At 36.9% G+C, this 18,183-nt stretch overlaps 3 protein-coding genes across 3 annotated transcripts in view; 2 read left to right on the forward strand and 1 right to left on the reverse strand.

The window, feature by feature from the left end:
* LOC134841096 (uncharacterized) overlaps positions 1-18,183 on the forward strand; it is a 585,733-nt gene that overhangs the window by 564,660 nt on the left and 2,890 nt on the right. Inside the window, exons 2-3 of the mRNA XM_063856876.1 lie at positions 14,280-14,431; positions 16,601-16,774. Coding sequence (XP_063712946.1) covers positions 14,290-14,431; positions 16,601-16,774 — 316 coding nt within the window. The 5' untranslated portion in view covers positions 14,280-14,289. The remainder of the gene's footprint in view (positions 1-14,279; positions 14,432-16,600; positions 16,775-18,183) is intronic.
* Positions 1-18,183, forward strand: part of LOC134841095 (cytohesin-3-like) — a 322,003-nt gene that overhangs the window by 287,939 nt on the left and 15,881 nt on the right. The window lies entirely within an intron of this gene.
* LOC134842332 (brain-specific homeobox protein-like) lies at positions 5,324-7,126 on the reverse strand. Its single transcript, XM_063858616.1, has 3 exons — positions 6,800-7,126; positions 6,071-6,699; positions 5,324-5,663 (listed from the first exon to the last, which is right to left on the reverse strand). Exons 1-3 carry the CDS (start codon positions 6,913-6,915, stop codon positions 5,359-5,361), a joined length of 1,050 nt encoding a protein of 349 aa, XP_063714686.1. The 5' UTR covers positions 6,916-7,126; the 3' UTR covers positions 5,324-5,358.

Below are 18,183 nucleotides of genomic sequence, written 5' to 3' on the forward strand. Positions count from 1 at the left end.
TCCTGAATGTCTTCGAGATCGTTTGATGATGTTTGTGGTCTGTCGGTGCTGTTCCAAGGTTGGTCGGAATCGGAAAAAAAGTCGGCTGGTTCTGATGTGCTGCATGTTGATGTGCTGCATGTTGATGGACTGCATGTTGATGAGGGGGAGGTCGGTTGATATTTGGGTGAGTTGTTCCTGTTGGTCCCCTGCAGCCTGCATGAGTGAAGGCTGTTGTTGATGATGCCGGCATGTTCGTAGGGTTGTATGCTGTCGTGGTTCTCAGAAATCCTTCCTGATACGATCGTATGGCGGGTTGTGTACATTGGTGAGTCAGGGTCGGCTGGCTGGAGGTCCAATTTGTTGCTGTTCGTTGATCTCCAGGGTACTGATTTGAAATGGTTGGAGTCTTTCAAATTAGTAAACTGAAAGACTCAAAAATCAAAAGAAATCATTTTTTTAAAAAGATTTCTTTTGATTTTTGAGTTTTGAGTCTTTCAGTTTACTAATTTGGCGGCATATTCATGTCGAAAATGTGGCAAAATTAGGTTCGGCAAAGAATAAAGTTCAAATGTCGTAGACATCTGATGACACCAAAGTGTACGGCTTAGTGGATTCTGAAGAGAATTAATTTCGTTTTCTAACTGATATGGAATCATTGGTTGCGTGGAGGGGAAAGCAAACTTCAGTTTCACCCAGACAAAGTCAAAGTAATGCAAAGGGGCAAAAGCAAAATCAAGCCGGTTGAAGACAGATTGGGATCGGATATATCGTGACCAAGAATTAAAGTGACCAAATCCCAAAAGAATCTGGGAGTGATCTTTGGTGGTGGTCTCAAGTTCGACAGTCACTTTGCTGAGAAGGCGAAGAAAGGAAATCGAATCCTGGCACTCATTCGCAGGACATTTAAACATCTGGATGCAAGTATGTCGCGTTTGCTGTTCAGCTCACTCGAAAGACCTCATATGGAGTCTGCTGGCTCATTCTGGAACTCAACATAAGAAACGTTCTAAGGCGTCCATCTGAACCGCCGCAAGTTTTGCGTTCTCTCAACGAATAGTTAAAAGTTGTGCTTTCTGAACATGAGAAAATTTTTGTTGCTAGATATGGGCTTCTAGTATCTCGGAACTTCGTTTTCTGTTGGTGCGTTAAATAATGTCCAAACTGGGTGATGTTGGGTCTATTGCTGCGCACATGGTACACAAAATTGAATTTAATTAAATCGAGTGCCAAACATCCAAGTGACAAAGTAAATGTCACCTTAAGGAGCTGTGAAGAGAGCTCACAGAAATAACCCATGGTGGCGAACTTAAATGCACATCAAAAATGATGAAAATCCTTATTTGATTCATTTATGATGATTACTTCTTATTTGTCCTTTTATGATGAATACCTTATTTGTTGTAAATACTCTTAGAAGAAAAGTGACTTGTGTGTAAAGGCTAAGATATTTTTGCACAAAACTGAGGTGCAGATTTTGATTTGCTTGTTACCTTTGCGTTAAGTAAGGGTACTGCAACCGGGTACCCGACGTTTTTTCCCGTAGTAACTTTATTCACAGGAGTAATCTCCTGGACTCATTCTTCTACTGGGTCTTTCTGTTGCGCATCTTACTGCAATGTTACAATGTTTTGCGCATGTTATTGTTTTAACTATCCGGCCTAATAAAATTTTGCTTTTTATGTTGTAATTTTACTATCTCGATTCGTTAAATTTTCGATTGTTCTGTCTTTTTTGGCCTAATAGGTTCCGGCTTATTTTATATCGATTCAGTGGACTCTTGTTGCGTTGTTTGATGAACGAATAAAGATTGTGTGCGTGTGTTCTGAGGGGCAGGGGACATAAATTGTTTTAATATGGTTCATTTTTTCTTGCGTTTTTTTTTCGACATGAAAGGTTTCTTTTCAGGTTTTTTTTTGTTTTTTTTTCCCGCTAGTTAATTATAAACTCAAATTCAATCAACCAACTGGCGTAGAGATATCGCATTTTCTTGATCCGGCTGGACTGGGACCGGTTTTTTTTGCTAACTAGTGTTTTTGCTTTTCTTTAAATGGTCCCTTAGCCCGACTTTTTGCTGAAGTTTTAGCATTGTTCCAAGTTACTGTAACACCAATTCCTGAGTCGTCAAAGTAGAATGACTTTGTTTTAAAAACAGGATTCCATTCTGAATAACTTCTTGATCGAAAAAACAATTTTGCACCTTTGTGATATGCTTCTACCCGCTCCTGCTCAATCCAGTCCCCCACCCCGCGCACTCCGTAAATTGAGTACTTCAAAGAAGGCTCCTAGGTGCTGAAGTGTGGAAGCTCTATTAGTCGTGATTTGGATTCGAAAAATAAACAATTTTAAAAATTTGTCCGTGTCGAGAAAAAATGGTCTAAATTTCTGGCTATTCAGTCTCTACTTCAATGAAAAAATCTAATTTCAACGATGAATGAGTTGTCACTTTAAAACTTTGAATGGTTGAATGATACATTTTGAAGAGACCCTGCAAGATGTTGTGTTTCTCCTTGATGAAAAACAAAAGAGTTTTTTTGTCCTGCAATGATAACCATGGTCAAAACATTTATAAAACTTGCTTCCAATTTCCCAGAGTTGGAATGATTTTTGCATATGCTTTTTTCACCCAAAATCTGGAACCACGAGGCTATGGGGGTCTATTGATGTGTATTATTGAAGCACATTCAGACTCGATTAGAAATGACATAAACAATTTCAGCACTCTTTGTATAGCAAGAGCTGGGAGTTGTTTCCGCCGTTTACAAATTTTTTGAGGTTGTACAGGCTACCGACAAGTTGATCGAAATTGATATTCATAGTTAACATCAGTCGTTTATGGTCATTTTTCCCTTTTTCTAGTTAACACAATAATTTTTGCATCACGATTCGAATCTCAGATTTGTAAAATTAATATTAGAAAGTGAGACAAAAGAATTAACGAATAAAAGTTTAGCGAATTTTAGAGCTGTTTTTTTTTTGTTGGTGCAATTGAGAAAATTTGGTTTTCTTCACTCAGTTTCTTCATCTTCAACCTCTTCAGTTTCTGAGCATCCGCCGACTTTAAAAATCTTTTTCTGTTTCATCCGTCTGTTTTGGAACCACGTCTTGACCTGAAGAAAACAAACCAGCTGAGTCATTAGGTTATTGTGAAGGCTAAGATTGGGAAAACGTGAAATAACAAAATTTTGATCTCTTCAAAAGTTAGAAATTTTAAGATGTTATAAAACCAAGTTTAATTCGATTGGTGGATAGCTTTCACCAAAAAAATGATTTGATAATTGTGGCTTGCGATTCGCAGAGGATCTATGAAAAGCTTTCCAGCCTGTGTAACCATAGTCCGTTTCGGTTGAACCTCAAATGCGCTCTTAACTAACGAGACATGGAAAATTATCGTATGAAAACGAAAGAGCGTCAGTTTTCAATATTTTTAGGGGGCGTTTTCGGTAACCAAATGAAAAGCGTAAATTTTAGATACTAGAAGTACTTTGTTGAGATCATTTACGGGATGTGGGGGAGCTGGATTGAGCAGGAGCGGGTAGAAGCATATCACAAAGGTGCAAAACTGTTTTTCGATCAAGAAATTATTCAGAATGGAATCCTGTTTTTAAAAATTACCGTTTCTAAAAATTACTGTTTTAAAAAGTAAGAAATTTTTGGCTCGCCGCTTTGTTTCCCTTCCTCTGCGAGTGATTTTTCCAAATACCACTAATGCTCGCAGAATCAAAATTGCGCTCCCAAAAAATCGGATGAAATTTTAAAAAATCGCCTCTTCCAAAAGTTTTTAATCTGCGTACGCTTTTGAAATAAAGCAAAATTATGATATTTTAAACAAGCAAGCCGTTGATGAGGAATGCACAAATTTCTTGCGTAAAAGCTCGAATAAACAAGTGCTCATTTTTGTGACGCTTCTGGTGCATAGCATTGGCATTTTGATATCATGTGTTCGATACACTTTTTTGGTGGCTAGTATTTAACCTATTTCTAGAGCAAATGGCGAAAATAAGAGAATGTTAGACTCGTAAATTACAATTTGGCGGTTCGATTACGGCAGCTGAAAAGTTCTTGATTCTTCACTGCTGGTTCTGCTTTTGCTTTCCTCAGTTCGTTTTTTTTTTACTTTTTGGAGCTACTTTTTTCCGTTTTCCAGCTTGTGTTTCCGATGTGCAGGTCCTAAATTCGAATCCGGCCAGGCCCTACTTTTTTGCAAGCTCATTAGTTGTTAAATCTTGTGAATTTCGAATGTTGAGATTTTTTCAAAAAACAAGTCAGTTTTTTTTTTGTTTTTGCGTTACTTTCTCTTTTCCAACTGTCAGTTGGCAATGTTCATTATAATTGCAAGTGTTGTTCATTGTGTTTTAGGGGGGATTTGATACTTTTTTTCGGCTCAACTGGTGTCTGCTCAAAAGTTGTCGGCTTCATTTCGCGCTTCGTCAATTTTTTCCGTTGCTAATTTAAAGTTCAAATGTTTTCCTTGGCATGTTTGCCTTGATTGAAATTTTATCGAGATATACAAATTTTTTAGTATGCCTAATTTCATTTTTTGTACTTCTAATGTTGTATCGCAATGTGTTTAAAAATGTCGGCTTATTTTTTGATTTTTTTTTTGGTGATCTAAACGGTTTTCACTTTTTGTTTAAAAGTCATTTTAAATTATAGTTTTTAAACTACCATCCCTGATTTTGTATAATCTGATTTTCATTTTTTTGCGTAATAGGTTTAGTCGGGTAAAATAATTTGCTATTCTGTTTTCGTCATCTAATATTGCTTCGTTTGAATGGAGATTTTTTTTAGTCCAGTGCGTTTCAGGAATTTTACAACTCTTCGTTGCAATAATTATTTTTCCGATTCAACTGGCATCTACCCCGTTTTTTTGTCTTATGCCGCTCGATCGTTTTTTGCCGCTCGATGTTTTCTGTGAGTGCTTATCTACGGCTGGCGTTTAGAAGAGGAAGGGCTAACAAACTCGATAGCTCAAAATTTTTCATGTCAATATTTTTTTTTCGACTCAACTGGCGTCTACCCAAGTTTTGTCGACTTTGTTATCGAGCGATAATTTTTCTCTGAGTGCTTATTCAACGTGGGCGGTTTTATTTCAAGACACATTTTTCTCTAAAATAACATCATTCGAAACCAACGTATAAAATTGTTTAGATGTTTCAACGTTTTTCAGTTTTTTGTCGATCGAATGGCTTCCACCTCTTTTATCCTCTAGCTTTCACTGCTATGCTTGTATAAAAGCGCAAGTGGCGCGAAGCTCCACCCTGCTTTTGTTTAGATTTGGCAGCAGCTGATCTGACTTTTTTGCAAGAAATTTAGTTATTTGTTCAAGAAAATGTCTTTTTTGTACCCTTGATTAGCAATACTTTTCCATCGGTATGATCATGTTTGATCAATTTGAAGGTAGTTACAACTCATACTACTCGCCTGTGTTTCGGTGAGGTTGTACTGCGTTGCGATCTCTATCCTCTCTGGAGTTGAGAGATATCGCTGCTGTTGAAACTTCCTCTCCAGACCATGTAGCTGTCCATCACTGAATACTGTACGTGCCTTCCTCCGGCGGTAGATCCTCATCCTCGGATCCCCGCCAGGGTGCACTCCCATGTTGAATCCCAAGCCAGGGACTCCACTCATCGCACTACATGACTGGGCCATTGGGAACATACAACCCAGAAACGGATTCAGACCTAAAGTAAGAATAATCATCATAATAAGTTGTTTCCAACTGGAGTCATTACTTGAACAAAGTTAGAAAAAAGAATTCTTCTACAAAAAATTCACTCGAGAGAGCGTCGTGTGTCTAACATTTAGCCTGTTTCCAGGCTTCTCTGAATATTTAGAAGTCTCATAATATTTAGAGCAATTACTATGACGTTGTAGATAACGTTAATTTATCCGTCGTTTCTACATAAAAGTTTTCTTGTTCGACACAGTTAGAATAATTTCTACGTTTCATTTGTGTTAGCGGTGATGTTGCTTTATCTTAATGAAGACTAGAAAAGTTGGTTTTCTTTAAGATCAATTGAGTCGCGATTTAGTTTCCATGGAAGTTAAGCGAAGTAATACTTTTGGTTGAGGGTAAGTTGAAACTTACCTATTGACTTGTAGAATGTGGAAGCAAGTGAGTTGAACATAGGCGAAGTGGTAGGACCGGAGACAGGAGGGCCGATGGTAGCTGATTGTAAAAAGTGAGCTGGAGTGACTGGGCCTTGATGGTCCATGAAGTGACCCCCTCCGCCAAGGCCATTACTATGGATTTGCTGCTGATTGTAATGATTTTGTTGTGTCTGGACTAATAGACTTTTGTATATACTGTCGCTTATACTGCTGTTATTGCCCGTTAATCTGTTACTGCTGTGACTGATTTTGTTGGCGTTTGAGGTGTTTAGAAGTTGAAGCTGTTTATCTATCAGCCTCTGTGGGTCTTGATGCTCGCTGCTGTTGGAAATTGTTGCTGTGTTGCAACTTGATGCATTGGTTGTAGTCTGAAGATCTTTTACTTTGATGTCCTGTGGCGTTCTTGATGATGGGATTTGGAATGTTCTAGAAGGTATTTCTTCGGTATCCGAAGAGACGTTGACTATCGGGGAACTGTTGTCATTGATATTTGTGACTTGTTTATGTTCACTGTCATCTTCCCAGTCGGTTGGATTTTCTGTTTTTCTCTTTGAGATGTCCTTGTTTTGGGGTTTGGTTATTTCTGCCGTGAGGAGATTTGTTATGCTGAAATGAGCTTCAATTAGTTGGTATTAAAATTGACAAATGCTTAACTCATCAAAGAATAAAGTTTGTCTTGTCTCAATTTTTGTTTGAACATTCTCACCTGAAGTCTGTTTTGGTTTTAACTGGCGATTTTCCAGCTGCTGCCGCCAGCAAGAGACCTTTAGTATGCATTTTGCTACTGAATTTTGAATTCAGATTGATAGGGCGGGATATCATCAGTTTGTAATCAATTAATTGATATCAAAATTAAGATTGTGATCAGCACGCCAATTTAGCCAATGGATTTAAATAGAAGAGGTGTTTAGATTAAAGTTGCTGTTTTGTTTTGATAAACAGGGTTGAATTGGTTGCCTTTTGGATTGGGTCTGCTCTTCCAGTCAGTTCGCAAATGGGACAATTTGATTGGTCAAATTAGTCGAAGGGACCAGAAGTCTCTTATCCCTTTCTTCACTATCGCCCAATCAACCTTATCCTAGCAGGTCTCGTGTTAGGCGAAATTAAGCTGTATTTTAATGTGATATCTAAGTATCTATCAAAATATTTAATGCTATCAACTGTGCCTGTCTGATTGGAAATAAATCCAGTTCGTATGTCGTTTGACCCAATTTTTGGACGAGAGATTATGTTGGTGTAAGCGTGGTGTGTTGTTATGTTTTCTCTCAGAGGGGGAAAGAGATAGGAGAAAAAAGAGCTGCGACGGCTGCTGAATGTTGCTTTTGGGCTATTGGGTTGGCGCCAAGAAGTCTACCATACCAGGTGTGTCGATTAGCAATGCTGCTGCAAATGAGAGCGCTCAGAGCATGTTGTGATAGGGGATTAAAAATTTACGATTTAATAATTGCACAGTGGTCGCGTGAGCTGATTTAGGCCAAGCCAAGTAAACACAGATTAGGCCTCTTTAAACGATTTAACACTCTCGCTACCCTCTTTCTGTTTCTCTCTGCCCTCGTTGCTCTATCGGCTGGCAGCGGGGGCACTAAGGGAGGACCGGGATTGGATTGAGGGTAGTGTGAAAATGTCAAGCCATCGCACCGCTGCTCTCCATTTCAGTTGTCGACAAGTAGTCGCTAACTGGCAAATCAGCTCCAACTGGGCCTCTAATCCTAATCTGGCCAAGTGCGCCAGAACCCAAAGCCACCAGCCAGTCTGGGTCACAGCCAGAGTGGAAATTGATTCAAATTGTGGACACAAAATACTAATCAAACCAATTACTCTCCCAGCGCCTAACTGGACCAACTGCAATAACCCAACCAGCTCTCACCCCATTCTCACCCACTCTATGTCAGCCCACTTAGCGAACAGAAGAAGAGATACTAGTCTGGACAGAAGTTAGAGTATCTGGGATAACTACAGAGACACCTGGTGGGAGTTAGCAAAAACAACACAAACAAACTACTACTGTAGATCCAGTTTGCATTAATTAGGGAATCACTACGGAATCTCTGTCAAGACATCCCCTTTGGACCAACAAAAATCTCGACTGGATACCTCTCTGGATCTCAGATCCAACTGGGAGGGGCAGGTCAACCAGAAGGATCCAAATTAGGCACCAGCTGAGACGTAAAAAGCAATTAGACCATATGTTGCACCCACATATAAGACAACACAACCGCTCGTGAAGTGACACCAGAGTATATAATAATTAATTAATCCGCTTTGCAGAATTGATCCTGTTGTCAAATCCGTGCTTAACTCTTACTAACGATATCGAATTCTTAATGAGATCATGAGAAAGTGATTAATTATCCATGTTAACATAACAGCAATGGCTTCAATTAACCCGATATCCTCACCCATCGCGGAAGGATGTTTAGTTGAGTTCAACTTTGATTTTTTATTCAGTTTTTGAAGGCAGTTGCGTTTATATGGCGCAGAGTTAGTGTTCTGCACAATTTCAGCCATGGTTTGATTCTTACTCTTCAAGAGCGAAGCAAAGTTTCGGTGCGTAGGCTAGATTCATCATTGACGCGATGTGATAAGCTTGCGATTAGCAAGCGTTATTAAATCTGAATATTGACTTTTTTGAGGTTAACAACTTGTTCAACGAAGTCACTTGAATGATTTGATAGCTTAACTTATAAATAATCCAAATTTATTTTTTTGGCTACTCCGGCGCACGTTGTCTAGAGGTAACGAATACGCCTGGGACGGTACAAGTTGTAGGTTTGAATCCGTCCAGGGCCAGTTTTTTTCTAACAAAAGTTTTCCGTTTCAAAAAGTTAATCGATTTCTTGTTTATCTGATTGTTATGTCGGCTTTTTTGCAACATCACGGAATTTTCTTGTGCTGTAAATAGATTGCATTGTATTTGCAAGTGTTTTTGATTTACTCCTTAAATTTTTAATTTTACCCAGGACCTTGTATATTGAATGGTTTTGTTTCTGTTTTATCGGCTTAATGAACTATGTTTTGTCATTTGAATGGAATGGAAACATAATTCTTACGCCCCTCCCCTCCGGAAACAACCGAATAAAAATTTTAGAATTTTGGAGCTCAAAATTTTTCATGACAACAGTTCTGTTTTTGGGAAACTTAGCCAACTTTTGTCGGCTTATTTGCTTATATCTTTATTTAACGCCGGAAATTGTGTTTTTTTAGGCGTTTTCATCATAGTGAACATCATTATACACAAAGTTTTTGTAGTTGTTTTTTTTATCAAGAAAAGCCTTTTTTGCCTGTTTTGTTCAAATTAAATTAGCCTGCGGCTGGGAACTTTTTTTTGTCGAAATAAGGTTTTATAGTGTTCTGTTAGCGCCCGGAAAACCAATTTGGTCAACCTAAATAAAAGATCATTTAACTTTTTGAAAATCTGTCCTGGAGAAAATCCTAGATCCGCCCCTGACACCGTGTGACAATTTTTAGCCATATTACTTGAATATGAACTCGAAAATCTCCTTATGTTTGGTTGAAGTATCTTTGTTTTTTTTTGTCTTAAAATAATTAATCTGGAGTTTGGAATCATTGACTGAAAAGGTAGCTCATTACTTATTCCGTCCATCTTTAATCTGACAAAGAGCAGCTCATTTCAATTCCAAAGTTGTAACTTTTTCTCTATTGGCTCTAATGAGGCATAGTTGCTACGTCTTCTCAATGAATCTCTTCTGCAGTTAACAGTTGATTTAATTTGTTTTGCCCTCCAAATTAGACATACAATTGATTTATTGAAAGTTATACTGACATTGTGATTCATTGTTCATTCAATCGAAAGATCTTATCTGCCTAAAAATAACCTAGGAGCGAATGACGTTGAAGTCTAAAAGTGAGAAGTAATAAGAAATGGAGTTATGCCAATTGGGATTTATAGGGTGTTTGTAGAATTTATTCGATCCCTGATTATTGAGAGAGGGGTTAAATATTCTGGGTTGCTGTTTTGGTTGTCTGGCGTGTTGACTTGTCTTGCTAACTTCCCCCGGAGACCTTAATTGCAATTTGGGAATAAAATTATCAACTCAACTTCTGCTTTGTTTGTTTAGATTTACTACTTAATTCTCTGCCTTTGAGCTCGAATATTAAACCAATCACTCTCTAAACCACTTTTCACCCTAGCTCGTTACAACCAACCCCATCCCTAACATCTCTGTCTTGCTTCAATGTGCTATAATACTACTAACACTCCCTCCCCCCCACCTATCCTTTCTACCCTTCAGTTGAATGCGGGTATTTGGCGGCGACGCTGTTGGTAACTAAGTGTGTAACTATTTAAATAACTCGCCTAATTCCCCACTAATGGCCCGAGCAGCAGTTAATCAGTAACAATAACCTGTGCAGGCTGTGATGTGTGATTTAAGAGGCCGCCCCAAAACACTTCCAGTCTCGAGACGCCTCCGCGCTCCACTTTCATCTGCATTCAGAGTGAATTAGCAGATCTAACTGGATTATTAAAATGTGTTAACACTTCGATCAAGAGATAACACATAACAATCAGGCTAACTAAACTAAGCTTTAAGGCCAGGTACAAACGAAACTCTGCCAGTTTGAACTGAAGTGAAGATTGAACCAACCACTAGTTCTTTATTAATATGTGCCTGCGCGCAACTTAAGAGATTTGTAGAAGATATTGGCCTTAAAATTGAATATTATGCCAAAGTTTTCGGTTTAATCGATAATCGAAAAAATGCAATAATTTAGTCGGTAATTGGTAAAAGGTGTGTTGAGTTAACTCAGTTATTAAGCTTGTCGGGTCTTCCCATTCTGCTGAAAAATTCAAAACAAAAGCCTATGTTTGAGAAAGTGATTTGCATTAGAAAAAAAGTCATGTCAATTTGTTGATATCTGGGCATAGCAAAATTTTTTTTTGAAAATTTTGAGAAAAAGACAATTTGGTTTTGGTCAAACTTTTAGGAGCGTTTTTTCTGAGGTACGAGGTTTAAATTCAAAATGATTTTAAAATTATTGGTTTTCAACGGTAAAAATTGTTGCCTAAGTGTAAATTAGTTTTAAATTTCTAAATCGTTGAGCACCGATGAACGTAGTTCAGACTCTTATATAGGTCGGATGATTTTTTTCAGGAAAACTCTTGTTTCGTCTCAAATTTTTTTTGAGGTTTGACTTTTGATTTCTTTTTAATACATTTCCTTTGTTGAAAGAAAGGCAAACTCCACGAACGAACAGCAAACGTGTAAAGGTCACAAAAAAGTGATCGACTTTTAACTTCAAATATGAAATTTAATTATCAGATTTCCCAGCGAAACAATTTTTTTACCTATTGATGCAGCTTTCTCAAACATATTTTTTTTCCAGGAAACTCCTAAAAAACTTCTAAAAGCAAGTCAGTATTTTCTGCTTTTACTGCGTGTATTGACTCTTTTCCAACTGTTTCTTAGGTTGTTTACTGAAAAGATACGACGCGAAATCTGGTACCTCAAATATTCATCAGTATAGTTCAAATGATACGTAATATTATAGCCTTATAGTCCTTATTTGAACGATATTGAACAAATATCAAAAAAAAAAATTCGAGAAAAACTGGTATATTTCTTGCTTACAAGTCTTATTTTTAGCGAGTCTAGCGAGCGAGTAAGTTTTGTAATAGGGAAGATTTATTTAAGCCATGAACTCGTCTCTTTCACTCCATGAAAACTTGTTTTTGAAGCTTCATTTAGTATTTCCTTGGCAATAAAATGTTTTTGAAAAGTTCAAAAATTAGAATTTTTACTCTTTCATTTTTCGAGACAACTGTAGTGGATTACGCCGAATTCACTAGCGTTCTAAGCTTTCATCCTGCTCTTTTCATCAAACCATGCGTAAAAAACTACACGAATTTGAAAATAAAAATTGTTCTTTTTTCAGTTTTTTTAAATAATTGTGGTCGGAATTTTGTGCTATACTCGCACAGCAACCTGCCACTTGTTTTTATTCTGTTACTTTTTCAGTTTAATTGTTATTTAGAATTAAAAGGTTTCGGCTAATCTTACATGATTTTTTTGCCTCATATTGCTTTGTTTGAAGGGCGATGGCAAATTTTAATTTGATTTTGTGTGCTCCGTAGGTGAAATTTGTAAAACAATACGAGTTGTGAAATGTTCTGCAACAAAATGTTTGACAGTTTTTTTTTACTGTTTCTGATTTATAAATTTTATTTCAAAGCTTATTTACTGCTGATATTTCTTTTTTCGACAAGTTTTTCCTCAAAATTAACTTCTCGTTGTCTCGTTGATTTTTGGCTAGCTTCCATAAATTTTATGATATACTGCAACTGATAAAGAAAGAAGCTTTATATGAGGGTTTTTTCAAATTATATAAACTATTGAAGTGCGCTCGGCCGTGATTTGGATTCCAAAAAAATCAAAAAGTTATTTCGTTGTCAATAAAAATTTGTCTGAATCTTTTTTTTTAGTTTTAATTTCTTATTTTCAGCAATGGGTTCGGAATTTTTTGGGTTTTCAGTAAATCACATTTCCGTTTTATTTTCAAATGGACTTTTCAATGTATATTTAGGGCGATATTATTTTATTTGAAGTCATGTTCAATTCATTATTATGATTCAAGAAGATGGCATTGAAAATGGGAAGGAATTGTATTCTGGTTTTCAGTTTTTTTCCACGTAGAATTAGCTACCTGAAATAATCATCGACAGGATTGAGTGATATATCATGTTAAAGCCCTCTCAGTCGTGATCCGAGCGGCATTTAAAAAATTCAAAAAAAGTTTTCACTGTTTCGAGAAAAACCGGTTTGAAATTTTTGATTTTTGGTCTAATTTCGAGCTAAATAGTAAGGTCTAATTTCAAACGTATGAGCCGTGTAGGCTTACAATAGCTTATTTTAGCTGTTAAAGCCGTGAAAACTTGGGAGTTTTGAGAATCCGCTTAATCAATTTTTTCATTTTTCTCCAAAAACTGTTTTCCAATTGACCTATTTTACCCTGACTCTCAAATATGCCTAAGATCTATCTTTTCGCTCATCAACGTAAAGATCTATCTTTTCATCACAACCTGTGGAAAAAAAACGAAACCAATTTGGAAAAAAAAAACAAACATTTTTGTATTTTTTAAGACTGTGGTCGGAACATTCTGTGCTACTTGCACTGAAACCGGCTATCCGTGTTTCTTTTGCTTGTAGTTGCCAGGCATAGAGTGTTATTCGTAACTGACTGTCTTTGGGGGTTTATATAAAAATCTGGAGCAGCCTAACTTTTAACATGGTCGTGGTTTTGAATCCCGCTTCGGTTACAGTTCATCTGCATCCTCAAGGTGGGAGACCGGCTACGGCGAAGTAGATGACATCTCCTCCCCTCCCCCCTAAGAAAGACCCTCGGTAGAACGGTGGAATTAGGTCCGCGGGCTAAAAAAGGCCTGTCCGAATTTTCTTACTTGCGACAGTACTTTTTCGGAAGTGATATCTTTGATCTAAATACACTTCAGCTTTTGTATCTTATTTCTCAATTTCATGGATATAAAAATCACTTAACTTTTAAGGGAGATTTTCACAAAAAAAATAAATACTTACCCTAGATACAAAAATTAATTTTTTCTTGAAGGTTTTGTTCTTTAAGCTCTGGCTAGCAGGGGCGGATCTAGGATTTTCTCGAGGGGGGGGGGGGGGCGGATTTTCAAAAAATTGTCCAAAATTCTGACGACCTTTTTTTTTTAGGTCGACCAAATTGATTTTTCGAGCTCTCCCAAAGCACTGTTTTGCCCCTACTTTGGCAAAATTTTCTGCGCCGCAGGCAAATTTTTGAAAAAACAGTCAAAAAAGCCGTTTTTGGGCAATTTTTGAAAAATTTTAGGGTCGGTCGGCCAAAAATGGATTTCTGAAAAAGTATCAAAGGGGGGACCTTTGGGTCGGCAGGGGGTCGAATCCCTGAGGGAAGGGCGTCCGCCCCCCCCCCCCTAAATCCGCCCCTGGTGGCTAGGGCATTATGGGTTAATCGTCACATTAGATGGGCTGAGGTCGGATGGCGAGGGATGAAATTAATGAGTATTCCAAATGTTTTGTCAACCTAATATATCGTAATTTTTCATGTTGGTATTTATATTCAGCAGCATATCTCAACTTGGTCTTGGCTCATTGCGAATATCTGCAAATTGTTTCAATGCTTTTATGTTGAAAAATGAATTTGGTGGAGTTAAAGTGTTTTTCAGTGATTAGAATGGCCTATGATCCGTACGGACTGTACCGTGCGGCGCCACATCCTGCATCAGTGTATTCTAGTGCATCCTATGCAGCAGCTGCTTACTCACACTATGGTGGCAGCTACCCCACCCATGCACACTCAAACCCATACGCTCAAGGTTGGCTGCAAACAATACAAAAGGTCATTTTGAACGTATCATAGTTCGTTTTTTTTTCAAATTTCAATGATGAAATCTTCAATAAAGCATAGCGAACCCGATTTTTACTCATATTAGTCAATTTTTTAAAAACCTAGTCGAGTTTATTTCTGATTTTCTAAGTGATCTGTGGGAAAAGTAGACAAAAAAGATATAATACTACTAATTACACTTGCGGGAGTAAATCTGTAAGAAATTGACCTTGCTCCGTTATAAAACGGCGATTGATTTCGGAGCTGTCTCTTTAGTTTTCGGAGATGAAGGTTTAGTAAAATAATTAGCAAAAAATTTAATCGTTTGTACAAATGCCTATTATCTTTATTTTTTGTTCTGACTATTGAAAATGGGGAAGAACTTTGGATTCGGGTGTGTTTTAGTTTTTTGTTTTCCACGCAAAATCAGGTGCCACAAATAATTATCCGAATTGGTCGAGTGATTGAGAGTAATGAACGTAGTGAAGACTCTAATATAGGTCTTGCAGTTTTTTTTTGTTTTTTTTTAAATGAAAAGTCCTTAAAATGAAACTACAGATATGTGCATTCATACATATTAAGGTATTTGAATATACTTCTGTATATGTACACTCTTTGAGTTCAACTGAAATTCATCTGCTGAAAGTGACGTAAATAGCACTCTCCAAAAACAAATGTGTGAATGGCGCAAATAAAACATGAACGATTTTTTAGTTTCGAAAGTCGAATTTAATTCTTAGATTTCCAGCGAAATAAAAACTTTACCTATTGATCCAGTTTTCTCTAGTTGAGTTCATCTTATCACAAAAGCGCCAATCATAAATTGCCAATCTTAAAGGGCATCTATTTTTTCTTTGAAATTCAAAAATTGAGATTTTTTCAACTAAGCCAGTTTTTTTAGTGCTTACTTGCGTTCATTTCTTTTTTCCAATCTTCTATTGGCTATGTTGGTAATTTTAGCAACTCGATTTGTCAAATTATCTTTCTTCTCATTTTTGTATTTTTTGATTGGGTTAATAAGTTTCGGCTGAAATTATATCGACCTAGTGGCTTCTTATTGCGTCGTTCGGGGATCGTTTGTGTGCGTGCGTGCGCTCAAGGGGAGAAGGGACATAAAGTTTTTGTTATTTATTCAGATTTTTTTTGATTTTTTTCGGTATGAAAATCGTTTTTTTTACCACATGCTAATTATAAATTCAATTTCAATCAACCATCCGGCGCATCTGGCGTAAAGGTGACTCAACAGCTCGAGACTGCTTTTTTATTGAAAATTTTTTATTGAAAAAAAAAAAAAAATTTTGATTTTTTTTTCAAGTTTTTCCGTATGATATTTATCAACTTTGTATCGCAAGTGGTGCGAAGCTCAGCTTCGCCTCTGTGTAAAATGAAGTCCTCTGTATGTTAAATTTTTTTATCTGTCTTGTTTTGTTCGATCTTGTAAATTCAAAGCGGGGCGTTTTTTTTTCGACGGGTTATTAAAAAATCTCCAAACAGAAGTTTCCAATGCTTCATCAGATTATTGCATCGCTTTTAAAAATTGCTTTTCGCTATCGCCACTTTTTTGAAAATTGTTTTTTCACTTATCTAATTGCACCGCTGATTCTTTTAATACTTTTCGTCTGTTTTTTTTTATAAAAGGATTTTCATAATTGGAAAAAACTCTGAACATGCATTGTTCCGACTTTGGAAGAACGCAACAGAATTTATATGCATGAGATTTTTTTAAGACCAGAAAATTTACGTGCGATAATCTTTGATAAAATTCTGGGGGTTTTAAAATTCAAATCGCTTTAGAAAATTCGCTTTCGCTTAAACTCCGTGATCGGTCGCTTTTTTACCGCTTTAGCTTTAAGCGGGACGATGTTCTCTGCTTCATCATCCTTTGCCATTTCCTCGCTGGTCTTCCAAAAGATTAAGCAATATAGCCACGCCCAAAATATCGGTGCAATCACATTGAACTTCTTTCTTGTATAGTGTTCTTTGGAAATTGTTACTTCTTAAAAAATGCGGTTCTTCGTTTTTTTTTTCATTTCCTATATTTAACTTATAATTTGCGGCATCGCTAGTGGTGCGAAGCTGTGCTTCGCCTCTCTGTTAATTGGTTATTTTAAACGCGTAGTTTTGAGTATTGTAATTGATTCTCTCTAACTTTCTTCAGCCGGGGCTTACAGTGGAGCATACGGACAACCGACTGCAGTAGTGCCCCCTATGACACCCGGGATTCCCTTAGGGTCCACGGGCGGAAGAACAGCTGCTGAATCAGCTGCGAGTAAAGCCTACGAAGCGAACAAGCTATTGTCAAAAGACACCAGCGCCACATCCAAATTTACAGGTATATATTTTCGAATGTTCAGAAGAAACGTATGGAATAGTCGTTTCATCAACCCATGAAAAATGAAAAGCGAGACAGTGGATGGAGCCACTCAGCTCATTTTTAAATAAAGCTACTAATAAGATAGGGTAAAGTAATTTTAATTTATTTGTGCCTGTACGTTATTTGGCGAACAAAGTTTTAAAGTAAGGTAGGGTTGTTCGTTTTATCATTTCTGCATAAATGTGTCTGTGCTTGGTGCATGGTATGCTACTTGAGCAGCAACCAGCTGCTCTTGTTGCTCCTGCCGATTACTGATAGAGGGGAGGAATTGGTTTTCTGTTTTTGTTTCTGTGCATTGGATTTTTTTCTTTTTAATTTCCTTTTTTCACTTTTTGATCTTTTTAGAGCTATTTTGCCGTTTTTTCGCTTGTTTCCAAAGCTGCAGCTTCGCTTCTGTGTAATAGTTTGTGTGCTATCCGCTTTGATTATTTTGAGTCTCATGATGATCATTCATTGAAAAAACCACAAAAAAATGATGGTTTGTACGAGAATTATGGTACCACATGTCAGATATGGACGAGTGATATATCTACAAGCCTCCTCAGATCTGGTAAAAATGCAGTAAAAGCCCGAAATTTTTTTGAATGTTCAGAATGTACATTCGAAATATTCTTTTCATTAGACAAGCAAAGCTTGTGTGATAGCATGAACTCTTTTTTTTCCAACCTAAGTCGCAAATATTAGTATTCATTTTGAAAGTATTCTTTTATTGCATTATGTACATAAGATCAATAAACAGCTCTTAAGTACAGCCAATGCTAAGGAAATTAACTCAGACTATCATATTACAAATAGCACTTTGGCTTCAAGGTATCATGGATCTGTAGCGCAGAGGTAGGGAAGGAGACCCGCAACAAAATAAGAGAGTTCGAACCTTGTTTATAATGAACTTTTTCGTAAATTGGTTAAAAGGCGTCCGCTCTATAAATTGATGCATGTTAGTTGGTAAATTTGTTGTTTCAATTGACTGGTACTGCTAATGCGTCATAATTGGCTTGCGTCACTTAGCATTTATGTAGACTCATAATTGGAGTGCATCATTTTAGAAATTATTTGGACTCAAAGTTTTACTCATTCAGTTTTTCTCAGTAGCGTTATTGGTCATATTTTTGCTTTTGTAAGTGAAGTACAACTTCGCCTCTGTGTCATATTTTTAAGAATGAATTTTCTCGGTGTTCTTTTTTTTATTCAGTTAATTTTCGGCAATCGATAAAATAGTTTTTATCAAAAAATATTTTTGCACCCTATTGAAGAATTTGACTCCTTGAAATCAAATGTAAAATGATGCAGACCATTTTCTGCAAAGTCTTGCAAGTTTGAAAATACCCAATTTGACCATGCTATGGACTAATTTAAGCGGGTTTTTT

The sequence above is a fragment of the Symsagittifera roscoffensis genome, chromosome 3 (genome assembly GCF_963678635.1).
Source record: "Symsagittifera roscoffensis chromosome 3, txSymRosc1.1, whole genome shotgun sequence".
Classification (NCBI taxonomy): Eukaryota; Metazoa; Xenacoelomorpha; order Acoela; family Convolutidae; genus Symsagittifera; species Symsagittifera roscoffensis.

Excerpts from the sequence above, each read along its gene's own strand:
- LOC134842332 (XM_063858616.1), bottom strand. The coding sequence starts at position 6,915 with ATGATATCCCGCCCTATCAATCTGAATTCAAAATTCAGTAGCAAAATG. Across the intron at positions 6,700-6,799 it reads AAAACCAAAACAGACTTCAG|CATAACAAATCTCCTCACGG; the intron begins GTGAGAATGTTC and ends AGCTCATTTCAG. Across the intron at positions 5,664-6,070 it reads CACATTCTACAAGTCAATAG|GTCTGAATCCGTTTCTGGGT; the intron begins GTAAGTTTCAAC and ends TTCTTACTTTAG.